At 45.8% G+C, this 17,290-nt stretch overlaps 1 protein-coding gene across 3 annotated transcripts in view; it reads left to right on the top strand.

Moving 5' to 3' along the window:
- Positions 1–686: 686 nt before the first annotated feature.
- The window catches only part of GNAO1 (G protein subunit alpha o1), a 298,793-nt gene continuing 282,189 nt past the window's right edge, over positions 687–17,290 (top strand). Inside the window, exons 1-2 of one of the 3 annotated variants that reach the window (XM_037877922.2) lie at positions 687–1,321; positions 1,552–1,594. In XM_037877922.2, coding sequence (XP_037733850.1) covers positions 1,204–1,321; positions 1,552–1,594 — 161 coding nt within the window. In that variant the 5' untranslated portion in view covers positions 687–1,203. The remainder of the gene's footprint in view (positions 1,322–1,551; positions 1,595–17,290) is intronic. The other 2 variants (XM_037877920.2, XM_037877921.2) reach the window with 2 other exon arrangements.

Here is a 17,290-nt window from a genome sequence, read left to right as displayed (position 1 = left end):
TCATATATATTTCACAGAATCCTATATTATGCTTTATATGACAGCAGCACCTCCAGGCGCCAACCAAGACAGGGAACCCACGGTGCTAGGCGCTGCAGGTGCACAGAGTAAGAGACAGTCCCTGCCCCAAAGAGTTTACAAAACAGACAATGGGTGGGAGAAAGGAAGCAATCTCTCCATTTTCTAGAGGGGAAACTGAGGCACAGAAAAAGTAAGTGACCTGTCCAAGGCCAACATGGGAAGTGACAAAGGTAGGAATATAACCCAGGTCTCCTGCAGCCCCGGCTGGAGCCTTTGCTCTCAACATGATGAAAGTTAGCAATAGAAAAGACCGATTAGCGACCAAGTACATCCCTGAGGAGAATAAATGTGAGAGCTTTCCCGGGGGGGGGAGGGGGGGTCGAATGGAGACAATGGCGAGTTGTCCCGCGCACAGGCTCCTAGCCCAGACTCCCTGCAGAGCACTCGGGCACGAGACAGATCCCCTCCTAAGGGACCCCCGCCCCCCTCCGCCGGGGCCACTGGGGCGAGGCCCCTTTAAGAACCGCCGCCCACCACCCTGGCCTCGCGCGCCGCTGGGGCCGGCTCCGAGCTGCACCTGCGGGGGTCAGAACGCGCGCGCGCGAGAGCGAGCGCCCCCCCGAAGCCCAGAGCCGCCGCGCCTCGCGGGGAGCATGCGCCGGGCGGGCGCTGCGGACGTCACCGAGGCCGGCGAGCCCGTGAGTGCGGACCCCTGGCGCACTCGCCTGCCCTCGCGCCCGCGCTCGCGCTCGCTCCCCTCCTGCTTCTCTCTCTCTCTCTCCGCGCGGAGCCGCCGAAGGATGCGATCGCTCGCAGCCGCCGCCGCCGCCCATTAGAGACCCCCCCCCACCCCACACACACACACACACACACACCCCGCCCGCCTTCCGACAACAACCCTCCCGCAAGAGCAGGACCCACCCTGTCCCCTCCCCCTCCTCCTCCTCCAGCGCCTGCCTGCAGCCCCAGCCCTGCCCGGCTCCCACTTGGATGCATTGATTGCTAGAGGGAGAGGTAGCGGAGGGGAGGGCAGCAGAGAGGGGGGGGGACACACACATTTGGTTGCCCAGATTTTTTTTTTTCCCCCCTGGGGCGGGGTGATTTTTTTCCCCCTTTCCCTCGGAGTGTCTGAGAAGGGGGGAGGCGCCCGCCGAGAGGGGTTTTTGTGTGTGTGTGGCCATCATGGGATGTACCCTGAGCGCCGAGGAGCGAGCCGCCTTGGAGAGGAGCAAAGCGATCGAGAAAAACCTCAAGGAGGATGGGATCACCGCCGCCAAAGACGTGAAATTGCTCCTGCTAGGTAAGCGGCCGCTCCCCCCGGCCCCCTCTCACCGCCTCCCGGCCCCTCTTCCCGGAGTCAGGCTTCTCCCCCGTCCGTGCACATTGTGCCCTGGGAAACTGGTATTTCACCGAGATACCCCCCCTCCCTCCTCTCCATTCACCCCGCTGCTCTCCCTCCTGTGTAATCTCCTTGATCCCCTTCCAGGCTCACACTCACCCGCTCTTTCCTTTCTGTGTCTGTCCCAACAGGGGCTGGAGAATCTGGGAAAAGCACCATTGTGAAGCAGATGAAGTAAGTGGTTTGGGATTAGTGCCCTAAAAGCGTTGATCGTTTGCCTTAAAAAAAAAAAAAATTGTTGGCATTCCCCTGTTGATTTTTTTTTGGGGGGGGGGGTTGCAAGAAGGCGGTTCTTTAGTTGTAAGAATGCCCCTGACCGCCATATTTATCTGAGCGTTATTGTTGTTATTATTTTTTTGTGTGGCTTGTGGACCCATTGGTATGGCACATCTGTAGCTGTGATTTCTGGTTGGGAAAGAAGATGGAGGGGGATCCAGCCCTTTGCTCACCATGGACGATCAGGTGTCTGCTGTTCAGGGGTTTGGTGCTGAATTGAAGGTGGTGTGGTTTCTCTCTGCTGTCTCACCAGGTGTGTGTGAGGTGGGTGGGTGAAGGGGGCAGGATGGGTTTCCCAGATGATGTGAATGGCACAGATGTAACCAGGGCATCACCATTAAACATACCTCTGTCAATGAAGATTAATGTCAGGTTTTTATCTCCCAGCGCTCTCTCCCCTCAACGTACACACTCCCTTCGGTGTTTGATCTCCTGCCACGGGCTGCTGGGTTGGCTCTCTGGCACGTATTTGTTTGTTTATGTTTAAAAATCTGCCTGTAATGCGGATTTAAAGCAAGGCTTGCTGCCACTCAAAGCCCCTTTCCCCCAAGCTTTCAGCCTTTCCTCTTAATTAATCAGAGATGAATTTGGCTCCTGATCACCAATTAAAAATAAATGGGTTTTTTTAAAAAAACAACCAACCTTCCCCCCCCCCCCCCGAAACTAATAATTAAACAACAAGGAAACCGGCTCCTTTATAAAAGCACTGGTCAATTCGGATCGTGATTTCCTTTTTCCCCTCCATCAACCATTTCTCCTGAGCTCGGGTGTGTTTTAAATCTCACGAGGCTGTCTGAAAGCAAGTGACGAACTGCTGTGGACTTGTAGTGCGGGGGGTTCTGCTGTGACACCTTTGCACGCGCGCGCACACACACACACACACACGTTTGCTAATGAGGCAGTTGCTGTGCAATAAACAAAAAAATGGTTCTTTTTCCGAGTTGGCCCCGTGGCTGGAGAGTGACTGCATCCCCCTAGGCGAGGCAGGCTAGGGAAAGGGGCGAGGGTGTTCTCCTTTCAGCGGGTCCTCAGAAATAAATAAATCTCAGCCTTACCCTGGAACAGACACGACAAGCGCCTTCGAGGTGGCGCCATCACTGAGCAGCCCCTGCTCGCAGCCTCGTGAGTCCCTCTCCTGTTCTGTAATAGTTGACACGGTGCGGGGGGAGAGGGGGGGTGTTTGTTTATTTATTTATTTATTTGCACAAGGATCCTTGCCAAGGGGGCGGCTGCTCGGAGGGCCCCCCCCGCTCCCCCGGGGGCTGCTCGGAGAGAGAGCGGTGCCCAGCCGTGGGCGTGGAGGCAGGGTGTGGTGGGCTGTTTGCCAGCGGCTCCTGTCCACCTGCATGGGGGAGCGGGACCCCCCCCCCCCCCGGCAGATCAGACAGGGCTTGCGCATGGGGGGGACTCTGCCTGCAAGGCAGCTGCCTCCCCCCGGGCCGGTCCCCGCGCGAGCGGTGAGCTTTCAGGCGGTTCCAGTGGTGGACAGCGCCCAGCCAGCGCCTGGAAAAGTCGATTGGCTCGGGGAGCTCGGCGGTGCTCGGAAGCTGCCGGGAGAAGCCGAACAGAGGCTCGGAAATGGCCGAAGGGCTTCGGGGCCGCTCGGCGTCCAAGGCGTGGGGACGAAGGGCCCGATCCACCGGCTCCCGCTGCAGGCAAAGGGGGGAGGGGAGTTTTGCCATTGACTGCAAACGAGAAGAGGATCGGGCCCTTCTCCTCCGAGAGCCGCGCCCCGCTCTCAGCCGAGGGGCCACTCACAGCAGAGGAGGGGGGAACTGACTGTGATCTGGGCTGGCCCCCAGAAAAACCGCCGGGCAGGGCCAACCGGGGGGTCACTCCCAGAAAAATAAGGAGAAGTGACATTTTCCAGTCCCCAGTAATCGTACTGGGGCAGGAGATCCAGGAAGAAAACTCCCCCTGTCTCCAGAAGCATTGGCAACCCTCCGCGTCTCAGACGGCTTTTTTATATTGATATGTTTGTGTTTCAGGCAAGACTACACACTCAGCTTCCGCTGCTTGGAAGGGCTGGTTTACAGATGGTCCGCACAGTTTTGCCCTTTGGTTTATTGGCAAATTTGGAGTGGGAAGGGGCTACTGCAAATTAACACCACCACATGGTTAGATGTGTCCCTGGGATCTATTCGATTGTCTGCAGTAGACCTGTAGCGGAACGGCCTGGTGTGTGCATGCTGACATCCCCATATCTGCCACTTCCCTTCCACCAAAACACATCCAAACCCCCCCTTAGAGAAGATGAATAGTGGGACGAGTTTGTGGCCATGTACAGTTTGTGACTATGTAGGCATATAAAGTTACTGTACCGTAGCGCTGTGTGGCAGGATTCATATTTTTAACGAGACGGAACAAGATAATATACTGATCTGATGCTGCTCTCAGTTTATTAAGTAATAATGATAATAATACCTAGTTGATGTACAGTGCTTTTCATCAGTAGACCTCAAAGCAATATATGATATGGTTACAGTTCTATACCTGAGTTAAAAATTCACAGACACCTGTCTTTATGAACCTGCTTACGTTGTCAGCCATCAGAAGTGGGAGGTGTCTTTTACTGTGGAAACTCTGTACACTGGGTTGGGTGGAGATAGTGTTGCTATGAATACAGCAGGAGGCATATCTAGAGAGCTGTTCAAAATCTGGCATCGAGAATTATGACTGTAGAACGAACAACTTGCTGATATTTATATTTTGGAGGTTAATTAAATAATATGTAAATTAGCATTTTACCTGGTCAAGCAGTATTATATAATATTCTAAAGTAACGCCTGATTTAATCATACAGGCCTGATGAGAACCTAATGAATTCTTTAAAGACTAGAGTTAAACAGTGTGTTTGTTAGAATGTGATGAGGGAGACTGAGATTACTTTTATATCACATATTTAGGGTCCTACCAAATTCATGGTCCGTTTTGGTAAATTTCACGGTCATAGAATTTTTAAAAAATCTTAAATTTCACAGTTTCAGCTATTTAAATCTGAAATTTCACAGTGTTGTAATTGTAGGGGTCCTGACCCCAAATTGAGTCACAGGGGGGTCGCAAGGCTATTGTAGTGGAGTGGCGGAATTGCCATCCTTACTTCTGCACCAGGCACTGTCTTCAGTGCTGGGCGGCCAGAGAGTGGCGGCTGCTGGCCAGGAGCCCAGCTCCAAAGGCAGCGCCCTGCCAGCAGCAGTGCAGAGTAAGGGTGGCAATACCATGCCATGCCACCCTCTCTTCTGCGCTGCTGCTGGCAGTCGTGCTGCCTTCAGAGCTGGGCTACCGGCCAGAAGCCGCGGAGCTTCCTGCAGCCAGGGAGGTTCCTGGAGGTGGAGCTGACCCAGCCGTGGGAATGCCCGTGCAGGGGAAGAAGTCCAATCCCTCCCCAGCCTGTCCAGGTCCGGCAGCTGGAGCACAGCGCATGCTAGGAGACCCCGACTGGGGCGTCCCAGCCCTGCCCTTCCCCAGCTCCAGTGCTCGGGGGTTCAAGGGGCTTTGGGCTGACTGTGTGGAGGGGGGAGGAGGGTATTACCACAGCACTCCCACCCAACACAGCATCCTGGGCAGTCACCCACCCATAAAGCTGGCCCTGCCTCCCCCAAGTGACAACCCCCCCATATCATGCCCACTTCTGAGCTGTGGGTGGTGGTGGTGCTTCCTTCAGAGCTGGGTGCCTGGCCAGAAGCTGCCACTCTCCAGCCACCCAGCTCTGAAGGCAGCACAGAAGTAAGGATGGCAATACAGCACCCCCCCCCCCCAACAGCCAGTTTTCACGGCCGTGAATTTGGTAGGGCCCTATACATATTATTAGGTGCTTCCAATTAGTGAATTACACCAGAAAGCCAAGAGATTCTGGTAGTTTTCACACTGAGGTATATGGTTTGACAATATGCCTAGAATTTTTTAGAATGATGAATGCTAAAACAAAGGAATAGATAGCATATGCTGGTAATAGATGCTTGAGAGCATTACACTGAGACTAGTTAATCATCGAAATGATAAGTAGTGCTATAAAACGTGGCAGATAGAAATTACAGCAATTTAAGAGATGTATTTAGAATTGGGATTAGGATTAGAATGCCTTTATAAAACCTAATTATAGAGACTTCTGAGAGAGTTTGATGTATCTTTTGGTGTGATGGTTTTCTTTCAGTGAACAAGGATATTCTGGTGATTGATCGATTTAGAGCATGGGTTTTTTGAGAGAGACTATCTCAAACATTTGCAATGCAGACGTGGAAATCATTATAATTGCAATCTAACTATGAAGATAACTTTGATGCACTATAACCCAATGTCTGTAGCTGTATTTGTAGAGTTAACAATTATTTGGCTCTCCGAGAGTAGTATGGCTTGTTACACTTTCTTATTATTCTTGCTGAGTCCAAGCCTGCAAATTGTTGCATGTGGGCAGATTGCTGCACCAATGCAATAAACTGCAGGATCAGGGCCATAGTAATTAGGGGACCAATCCCTCAATGTGCTCTGCCACCCTTCACCCCCATTCAGGTCAGTGTGAGCATAGGGCACCCCCTTTTCAGAATCAGGACTGGGTTCAACTCTGCTTTGCTACAGCATAAACTAATGAGTATTTTTAATGGATATGCCTGATCTATTTGGTTATGAACAATAAAGCATATAGTGAAGAATTCTTTTACAAGAGAAGGAATCACCCATTTGTATTTAGGCTTCAAATAAATGTGACACTATCTTGTGTCTTAAATCTTAAAATAAATGCAGAGATAGTGATAAGTTATAATATGCAACTTTTCTTTCTGTACTATCTGTAATGCAGTGTGAAATCTAGACAATCTTTTTAGCATAATTGGATTTCTAGATAACAGGGTGTGGCTTGGAACATTCATCAAGGAGACCCCAGTTCAGGAAAGCAATTAATACATGGCTAAGTCCATCCCTATTCAATAAAACATTTAAACGCGTGCTTAAGTGCTTTGCTGAATATGACTGTTGAGTTGTGAGCAATAATTAGCATAATGGCATGTCAGACAAGCTGCAGAATAATGGGTTTTTTTGCTAATGGATCTCGATTTGTTTCTTATTCTCTGCACTCTAAATATTAAAGCTGCTGTCTTGAAGAGGTAATAGTGAATTGCATTGCTTCCTCTCTTTTGAAATCTAGTGTGGAACTCTTTGCAATGAATTCAACTGTCATATGCTGACATGAAACATCGAGTCTTATTGAAAGTGGTCTAGCAAACTAACTAGATGCAAGTATGACCCTTGATGAGTTCTGAAGAAGTAGAGAATATTTTGTATGAACTTACCACAGTGGGTTTTTTGGCTTGACTAACCAGCAGGTTGTAAAACATGCAAAAAGCCCTAGTCTGAATCATTACAAATTTTTAAAAGATTCACTCATTTTCCTCCTGCTCAAGGCCACAGTTGAACGCAGGCAGTACACTCCTAAACACTGGTTCAGTTGTGAGCTGTAATTAGCATGCTGGTGTAGCTACTTAGGTTGTTGTAGATCTGCGGGAAGTCACTAGGGAACGCATTGCCTAATGTTTAATGTACAGGGCTGAGTCAGAAGGTATGGGTCCAGCATTGGACTCAGCTATCAGTTCAGTTCACACTGTGCCTCGGTTTCTCCCACTGGTAAGTGGGGATTCCACTACCTACTTGGCAGAGGTTTTTTGAGGTTTAACTGGTTAGTTTTTGTAAAGCATTTTGAAGTGCTATAGAATAAATACAAATTATTATTATTATACTGTTGTTTTATCATTCTCATTTATTATCCAGTTAAATATTCTTCCCAATCATCAAAATAATATGGCATATTGGTTCGAAGTTTTCTCAAACGCCAAAAATAGTCATAAACTCTCCTTGCTCTTCATGTAAGTGAATTACTTATAACCTAATAAAAGTGCTTGAAAGAAATAAGCAGTCCCCACCCACTGTGTTTCCAGCCAGCCTAAGCAGTATCATGACAAGTGACACTGGAAGCAAACAATGCGTACAGACAGCTGCTCGATGCCTTGCTCCTTTCAAGAAGACAACAGGCCCCAAAGCTTTAGTGGTTTCACACGATCATCGGTACCTGAATGTGTAGCACAAACTTTTCTCCCTGAATACATTGGTTCGAAGGGGTGGCATGTGCAACCAGAGAGCTCAAAGAACGCAACCTAGAGGCTCGAATGTAAATTTACAATCTGCCCTATGCACGTGCTGGAATATAGCTGCATCTCCCTAGGAATATACCAGGAACAATTTGTGTTGTAGGGAGTCATCATTCCATCTTCTCCCCTTACCTCTACTTGCTCTGGGGAGCAATTCAGTTACTTCGCCCTTGGTCATGGAGCTGCTGACTTGCTCTTGAGCATCCAGCCTGGGACTCTGGCCAAAGAGTGACGAGGGTAGAGCCAGGGCTCCTCCCACTCCCTGCTCATTTGCCGGCACTTAGCCTCTTCTCTCCCCACTGCCACCAGAGTGACAAACAGGGCAGGGGTATTAGAAAGGGCCTTGCTGCTTCTTACTCTTCTGTATGTTCAAGTAAGGGCTGTAATGATCAAAACCCACCCAGGGTTAGAAGTGAATTTGAATAAGCTACAGGGAAAAGTATTGCCACCTTTGTTCTGAAGCGTTTCCGAGTGCTGTTCCATTCGCTATACTGGATCTAGGGACTTCCTTCATGTTCCACACTGCCTTTCCTTAGTTTGCTTTGTATCTTTAGACCCGATCCAGCAAACATTTGTGCACAGTACCACTGGTAGTAACTTTTTGCAGAGTACCACCATTAGTAACTTTGTGGGACTACTCTTAGTAGGAAACATTGCACTTGGTAGTAAATTTTGCAGCATTGTACCCTGTTTTTTTTAATTTTCATTTCTTCACGCTTATCGCTATGTTGACTGTGTGGGTGATCCATTAGAATATTTTTTAAAATGTCAGATAAGCTGAAGAATTTATTTATTTATTTTTTTTGGCTAATGGATTTTAATGTTTCTTGTTCATGGTTTTCGAAATACGAAAACCTATATCTTGCAGAAGAGTTCTGTGTAGCTCAAAAGCTCATCTCTCACCAAAAGAAATGGGTCCAATAAAAGATATCACCTCCCTCACCTTTTCCCTCTTATATGTGGCAGAGGCCGTTGTGAACTGCACCGCTTTCTCTCTCTTTGAAATTTAGAGTGGCACCCTTTGCAGTGAGTCATAGGCTGACATGAAACATCTAGTCCTGTAGAAAATGTTCTAGAAAACTAACTAGACCTTTGCAGGTCGTTCCCTTGATGAGTTCTGAAAAGCTAGAGAATATTTTGTGGGTTTTTTGGTGTGATTAACCAGCAGGTTGTCAGAGATAGGAAAAACCTAGACTGAATCATGACATGAGGTAAAAAAATGCAACTGGTTTCCTGCTTTTTGAGCACACAGCTGAACAGAAACTCTAGGGCCTGGCTGTCCTCTCAGTTATGCTGCTTTATACCAGTGTGAGACAATGATCAGACCCCTAAACATCAATGGCACGATTGTTACCTATCCGGTGTGCTTACGCAGGAGAGTGAGGGAGGTGGCTTGGCTCCAGTTTGTTGGGGGGGGTCAGGAGAGTGGGGCTGTTACTTGTTCCCTACATCTTTGGAGGTGGGCAGGGGTGGGACATGAGCCGAGCCTTGATTCCACATCTCCACACCAGAGCTGTGCTGGCACAGAGGGGGAAATGATTTGCTGCTGGCCAAGGACAATTATAGATTACGTCTCACTGGGAGCAAGGTGAGGGAACTAGGCAGTGAATTGTGACGCTCAGTCGATTCACTTGCCCACTTCTGGGGCAGAGCTACCTTACTCAGAGCAGTTTGTAAAGTTACAGTCTAGTCCTAAAACATATTAGCAGGTTCCTCGTGATTCTTCTCTAACGTACTGTACTGCGAATCAGGAGTAACTCTGTTGAAGCCAGTGGAGTTACACCCATGTGAAACTGATATAAAGAGGAGAATTGGGCCCTAGAGGCTGATCCTGAAAGGTGCTAAACTCCCTCAGCTCACACTGGAGGTAAGCAGGCTAACTACCTTGTCGGACTGGAACCTCAGACAGTCAGGTTTGCCGTATGTGCACATATACGGCATAATTCACCCTCATCATATCATCATGCCCCCCCCCCCCCCTTTTGCGCTCCAACACTGTGTTTTCAGTTCATCTGTGTTAGATTTCAGCGAGAAGATATCATGGCCTTGGCAGGAACCACAAATCCCATCTTTCAAACTTTTTTCCTTTCATTGATACTGTTAGCACGGGGAATTTGTCTGCATAGCCTAACTTCGCAACATTCAGCTCTCAGTGGCCTTAAATATCATTCAGTTCTGTGGGGCTGAACATAAAGGAGGCCAACGTTTCAGAAAGCAGTGCGTAAAACAGAAGTAAAGGGAGAACCCAATCACATCAACAAGAGCAAAATAGAATAAACAGCTGCAAAACGGCTTGGTAAAGGAAACAGCTGCTTCATTAATTTGGAGACGTTTACTTTAAAAAATATATAGTAGAATTTCATGATAATTACTACTGGACCACGCCCTTATTTGCATCGGAAGTTGGCCCAAGTAAGGACTAAGTGAAGATTAACTGAGGCCTGGGCTACACCTAAAACGTAGCTACATCACTTGGAGCTGTGAACATTTCCTGCCCTGTGCAACATAGTTAGGTTGACCAAACTCCCCCACTGCAGATGCAGCTAAGTTGATGGAAGAATTCTTCCATTGACCTAGCACCTGCCTCTTGGAGAGGTGGGTTTACACTGGCAGAAGAACCCCTTCTGTCACTGTAGTAAGTGTCTACACTACAGCGCTCCAGGAGCGCAGCTGCAACTGTGCCAGTGTAGCCTTTCTAATGTAGACATGCCCTATGAAATGCAATCAGGGATTGAGATCCAAAATTAGACCTGCGTCAAAGACAGCTAAAATCTTGCTAATAGCTCCTGAAGGACCTTTAGGGAGTAAAGATAGTACACAAACAAAGGCCTTGTTGAAACTGTGAAACAGAGAGTGTTAATTGAAGCAGAGAATCTTAATTTCAACTCCATCCAAAGCACAAGTGAAGACAACAATTTTGCAAGTGGAAAAGGACAAAAGGGTCCAATTCTTGGGCCAGTAATCACTTGCAGAAAAATGAACATGTTACACACAACAGGGAGTCAAAAATGTGTGTGTGGTGGGGGGAGGGAGGGGAACCCAGACTCAAAAAGTTTTTGCAGAAGTAAAATACTTAGTTATTTCTGATCAGATCATTTGTAATCTAAGGGCAAATCCTGCCTGTTTACTCATTGAACTTCAGTGTGACTGCTCCTGTGTGGAAGGTGGGTGGGATTTGGCCTTTACTATTATCAAAGAACTGAAAATGATGAGAATAACTGAGTCAAACAAAATCCTCCGACAGGCACCCAAACGTCAACACATCAGAACATTGAACAGCATGGCCAACTTTCATGATAAAATCACGAGCCTCCCAAGATTTGGCGTTTTCCGTAAAGCCCCATCTCTTGGAGTCAGGTCATTACTTGAGAATCTCAGTTGGGGTTTGCTTGTTTTTTAAGTAAGTTTCTCGCTCTTGTGGTTGTGGAGAAAAGCTTGAAACTGTGACCCAAGTGTAACCTAAAGGCTCAAAAACTGGACAGAAAATAAAATGAACCCAATTTTTTTAAAGTCTCATGATTTTTACCCAATCACATGACTCCTGATTTTGAATGTTTTGGTTGGCAATACTGGTAACTAATCTATTTATCTCTCTCTCTCTCTTTTTTTTATGTAAGGCCAATCCAAAGTCAATTGGGAGTCTTTCCACTGACCTCAAATGACTGTGGGTTGAGCGTCTGTAGCCCAGTGCTGTTAAAACCAGAGTCTTTTGAATGGATTTTCTTCTTGCCATCCTAGGGTTCAGCCACATCTCTTCTCTTCACTCCGTAATGTAGAATTCTTATGCTGAAACGTGATTTTAAAGCACATCTCAGTCCAGGATATTTATGAAGTACATGACAAGTAACAGAGAGTAATGGATGCAGTTGAGCACCATACTGATTCCTTTATCATTGAAGATGGTGAATGTAAGGAGGAAGTACGGCAATCAAGTAAAAGAAAAGAGTGTTGGCATTTTAGACCTACTGCCATTTTCCTCCTCTTAAAATTTCTTTTGGCCTCATTTTGTTTATAGAAAATATTAATGGTTTTGTGTTACGCTTTTCATAACAAAAAGAAATGATGAGAGAATGAAAAATCCCTCAAAACTGTTAATTAAAGCACACTGCCTTTTTAAAACCATTCATGCAAGCTATATGGGTAGAGGAGGGCAGAGGATTACAGACCAGATTACAGGATGCAGTCTGTATTCAACTCAAAACAAGCAAGTGCCAAATATTGCCGTAGAACGCCAGTATCTAGCATTGATCGGTCTAGGGCTAACCGAAAGGGCCCTGTAATCTAAGGCTCAGTTATTGTCTGTAATATAATAAAAACTCTCTTAGAAATATTTCTGAGGGCACCAGTAGAAATGTTTCACTTCTAGAGCTCTAGAGCTAATTGTGAAAGAACTGAAGGATGTTCACAGCCACTTAGAACACCGTCATGGGGATTGGGGAGATATTTGATATCAGGTCTGTTTTCAATGAGAGATCAATCATAATATTTTTTTTACATTTGTGGGACGGTAACAGAAGCTGGATGGGAAGGGCCAGGAAATGCACAAATTTGCTTTTGGAACTTGCATTACTCCCATTGTCAGTCTCCATCTACTCCTAAATTTTTACTTTTAGTTCCTCAGCAGAGCTTTAATGTGAATATAATTTTGACATTACAAACAAACAAGCAAAAGTCTCTGGGCTATTTAGGGCCTGATCCTGCTCAGTCTGATGCTCTGGTACCCTTAGTAAATGGGGTCGGTGCAGGAGACAAACAGAGTTGATGGGACTTCCCTCCAGCCCATAAGCAAAGTGTGTGGTGCCCCTTCAGTTGGGCTATGGCTGCTATTATAGCCAGTGGGTAGTTTGCAGTAATTTGGCTCCTTCATGTCTGGGAGAATTTTTTTCTAAGTCCTTACTGAGGCAAAACTCCCATCGGCCTTCGGAAGGAATTCTGTCTGAGTAAAGACTGCAGGACTGGAACCTTTGTTAATGAGCTAGCTGGACCAGCCAATAGCTATTAAATGGTGGAATGGGCCAGCACATTTAGCTGATAACCAAAAGGATGGTTTGCACCCTGTTCAGGGAGGCGAGAATCACCTTGTTGGCATTCAGTGATGGGCACAAAATAAGAACCTAAATAGAAAATGTGTTCAGTACCATCCTGCTGAAGGGCCATCGTCTAAAAAACTCCATAGGCCCAGCACAAGTAGCTTATCCCATCGTGTGGCTTCAAGACCATAGACTCATAGAAATGTAGGGCTGGAAGGGACCTCAAAAGGCATCTAGTCCAGTTTCCTGCACTGAGGCAGGACTAAGTACTATCTAGGCCATCCCTGACAGGTGTATGCCTAACCTGTTCTTAAAATCCTCCGATGACGGAGATTCCCCAACCTCCCTAGCTAATGTGTTCCAGAGATCAAGTATCCGTACAATTAGGCAGTTTTTCCAAATGTCTAATCTAATTTTCCCTTGCTGCAATTTAAGCTCATTATTTCTTGGCCTGTCCTCAGCGGATAAGAAAAATTTACCACCCTCTGCTTCATAACAACCTTTTACATACTTGAAGATTGTTATCATGTTCCCCCTCAGTCTTCTCAAAAGTAAACAAACCCAATGTTTTCAATCTTTCCTCATAGGTCATGTCTTTTAGACCTTTAATCATTTTTGTTGCTCTCCTTTGGGCTTTCTCCAATTTGTCCACATCTTTCCTGAAGTGTGATGCTCAGAACTGGACACAGTTCTCCAGTTGAAGCCTTATCAGTGTTTAGTAAAGTAGAAGAATTATTACTTGTGTCTTGCTTACAGTGCCCCTACTAATACATCCCAGAATGATGTTCACTTTTTTTTGCAACAGTGTTACATTTTTGACTCATATTTAGTTTGTGATCCACTATAACCCCCCCAGATCCTTTTCTGCAGTACTCCTTCCTAGGCATTCATTTCCCATTTTGTATTTGTGTAACTGATTATTCCTTCCTAAGTGTAGTACTGTGTGTTTGTTTATTGAATTTCATCCTATTTAAGTCAGACCATTTCTTCAATTTGTCCAGATCATTTTGAATTTTAATCCCATCCTCCAAAAGCGTTTGCAACGCCTCCCATCTTGGTATTGGCCACAAACTTTGTAAGTGTACTCTCTATGCCATAATCCAAATCATTTATGAAGATATTGAATAGAACCAAACCCAGGCCAGATCCCTGAAGGACCCCACTCGATATGCCCTTCCAGCTTGACTGTGAATCATTGATAACTACTCTCTGAGTACAGTTTTCCAACTAGTTGTGCATCTACCTTATAGTAGGTTTGTCTCTAGGCTGTATTTCGCTAGTTTGCATATGAGCAGGTCATGTGAGACTGTATCAAAAGCCTTACTGAAGTTGAGGTATATCACATCTACTGCTTCCCCCCATCCACAAGGGTTGTTAGCCTGTCAAAGAAGGATATTAGGGTAGCCTGACCAGATTTGGTCTGGACAAGTCCATGTTGACTGTTACTTATCACCATGGAGTTTTCTGCTTAGCTTTGGCCATTCGTTGACTTTACAAATGAGGGCATGATCTGGCTCTAAGACCTTGATCCTTCTCCCATTGAAATCAATAGCTAGACTCCCATTGGCTTCAATGGTGGAGGACTGAGTATTTCATGCAAAAGATATTGGGCAAGATTTTCATTTAAATTACAAATTCTTTACATCCTTCTAGGTGCCTTGAAGATGGGTCTAAATATAATTTGCTCCCATTATAAGGCCTCTTTACACTGCCAGAGTGGTGTAAAATGGTGTAAAAGTGAATCTGACCTTTTGCCACTAAGGTAATTAACATTTTCTTACCTTGATAGGAGTAATTCTCAACGATATACTCCTTTCCATATTTTGGGGGTCACTTCTTATCTTGTGTTCCTGTAAAGCCTATTAATATACATTAATATTTATGCAGATATGCATATCAAAGACATTATGGAGCCTTTAGCATACATCAGTTGTATAAGTGCAAAAACCCAGAAGAAAAGAAAGTTACAGTTACATACATACCTTCCACAATGTCATCATGCTTTTCATTATATAGCTTTTGTGATTGATTACTTGGCCAGACTTGACAAATTTTTCCACTTGAACGAGAAAACATTTACTTAATAAAGCAGAAGGCTTTTAGTAGCATGCCCTTGTTTTCCTCAATTTAACTACAGATAAATTGATATTCTCCTGATTTACAGCTCAGCAAAAAGCAAAGTGCTGTATCAACTTGTTAATTTCAAGGTGGCTGCTGCATGGCCAGGAAACCTGATTCTTCTAAATGTTTGCATTCAAAATGTGTTTAAATTGAGTTTTAGACATTTGAGCTGATGAGCTGGAAGGTAGGAATAGGATACAGAGGGACCTAGACAAATTAGAGGATTGGGCCAAAAGAAATCTGATGAGGTTCAACAAGGACAAGTGCAGAGTCCTGCACTTAGGACAGAAGAATCCCATGCACCGCTACAGACTAGGGATCGAGTGGCTAGGCAGGAGTTCTGCAGAAAAGGACCTAGGGGTTACAGTGGACGAGAATCTGCATATGAGTCAACAAAAGTGACTAGTGGGTTTCTCCATTCCAGGAGTGAAATTCCCCATGTTAGGATTTAATTGTAAATGCGTTTCATGCTTTATGAACTCCAGGCAGGAACAGTTTGATTTCAGCTGATTTCATTTCGAAAGTGGCATTTCAACTGCAGAAAGAAGCCCTAGCTTTGGAAGATGAGGTTGTTTTGTACTCCATATCTGCGGACAGATTCTGTTTGCTATGTAGGTTCTTTCACATGGACAAACAGAGACGCAGAAGGAGAATAAAATTCTATTAAAACCCTGCTTTGTCAAGTAGCTGTGCTCCAAACCTACCCACCTGGAAGGGAGAGGAAGTCCAAGCCGATTGAAGGCTTTTGGGGCATTTTACATTTTGGAATGTGATGAATCAAGAGAATGGCTGAGAGACGCAGAGTTGCTGATGGCTGTCTCCTTCAGTTACACATGGCAGCTGCAGCACATACGTCTTAAGTGCTGATCCTTTTTGACCTGAGCAGGTAGGCAAATTTTGGGGCACAGGGGATTTTCCTGGTGAAAGTAGAAATGGATGGAGTTTGGTATTTTCTTTGATGCAGCCTTGTTTATTTACAAGATATTACAAAGTTCCGCTCCTCTGAACACAGGAGGGACCAAAGCCAAAAGGAGTAGTTTCTTAGCTTACAGTCCCAAACCCGTTTAGCCAACAGACCCCAAGGTTCTCTTTCTTGCTTTTCCCAAGGTCACACTGTACTCACCAGCTACTGCTTGGGTGTCTTGTTTTTTGCCTCTGCCTCTTTCTCTGTTCTTGTCTGTCCCCAGTTTCTGTGTGTCCTCGTTTCCCTGAAAGCCACCTCCCCGACCTGGTCACAATACCCAATGGAACCCTCTCTCACATGGTGCTAGTTCCTGGAAAGACTCTGTTAGGCTTTGTTTTAGGTGTGCCCCCTTAGTTTTAAGAGACAGCTATCTTAAAGGAAGGGCTTGTTCACATGTCATTTAAAACTAGGTTTAAACTCAACCCTTAACAAGGTTATCCACATAGCGCAGAACCAACCTGTCGCTCTCTAGCGCACTCTTACTTCCTCTCTTCCCCAGAGAATCGTCCATGTTCGCCAAAACTCTGGCCCTGATCCTGCAAAGACTTGTGCAGTGCTTAACTTCCTGCACGATGGGACTGCTTTTCAGAGGGGCGGAGATGCTGCAGCTGCTCTTTGTTTCAATAAGAGTAACAGGTGCTGAGCACCTCTGAAAATCAAGCCACACAATTAGTCTGGTTGAAGTCAGCACAACTATTCAGCGCATGGACAGTTAGGTTCCTCTGTAACTCTCCGCAAACTCAGGGCTCATGTTTGTTCCTTTCACTCAGTATTCAAATGCCAAACCCCAAACCACAATGCAGTTCCTTTAAACAACACTGACCCATATGAGCATCATCATGGATGGGCCTGAACCAAAACCCTGAATCCAGCTACTCCTGATTTCTGGCGAAGTTCATATCTGGATGTAAACCAGGTCCAACTCTCCTTATATTATTATTGCCCCATGCTGGTCTCATATTGCACAGCCAGCCTTTATACAAATATCCAGTCTTTGTGTTTCAAAGAGAACTCCGAAAAAGTCATGTCCCCCAGCCATTAAAGGTGGCTTTAAAGTGAATCCACTTTAAGACAGATCTACATTGCCAGGCTCGTTAGTATAAAGTCTTAGCACAACTGAGAATCAGGCCCTGACCCTACAATCTTTTTCAGTTAGAGTAATTTTGGTTGTTACTTATAACAATAGCAGGTACAATATTTTCAGTCAGATTTTTACATTGACAGTACCCCTTTAAAGGAGATTTTTAGATAACAAGAAGAAACTAGATTACCTGGAATTGTTTGGGGCTAGATTCTACCACCCTTGTTCACAAGGAATAGCGTCTTAGGGTATGTCTGTCCG

This window comes from Chelonia mydas, chromosome 12 (genome assembly GCF_015237465.2).
Source record: "Chelonia mydas isolate rCheMyd1 chromosome 12, rCheMyd1.pri.v2, whole genome shotgun sequence".
In the NCBI taxonomy this organism is placed as follows: domain Eukaryota; kingdom Metazoa; phylum Chordata; order Testudines; family Cheloniidae; genus Chelonia; species Chelonia mydas.
Note: the sequence above shows the minus strand (reverse complement) of the source record. Positions and strands in the feature narration are given on the sequence as shown.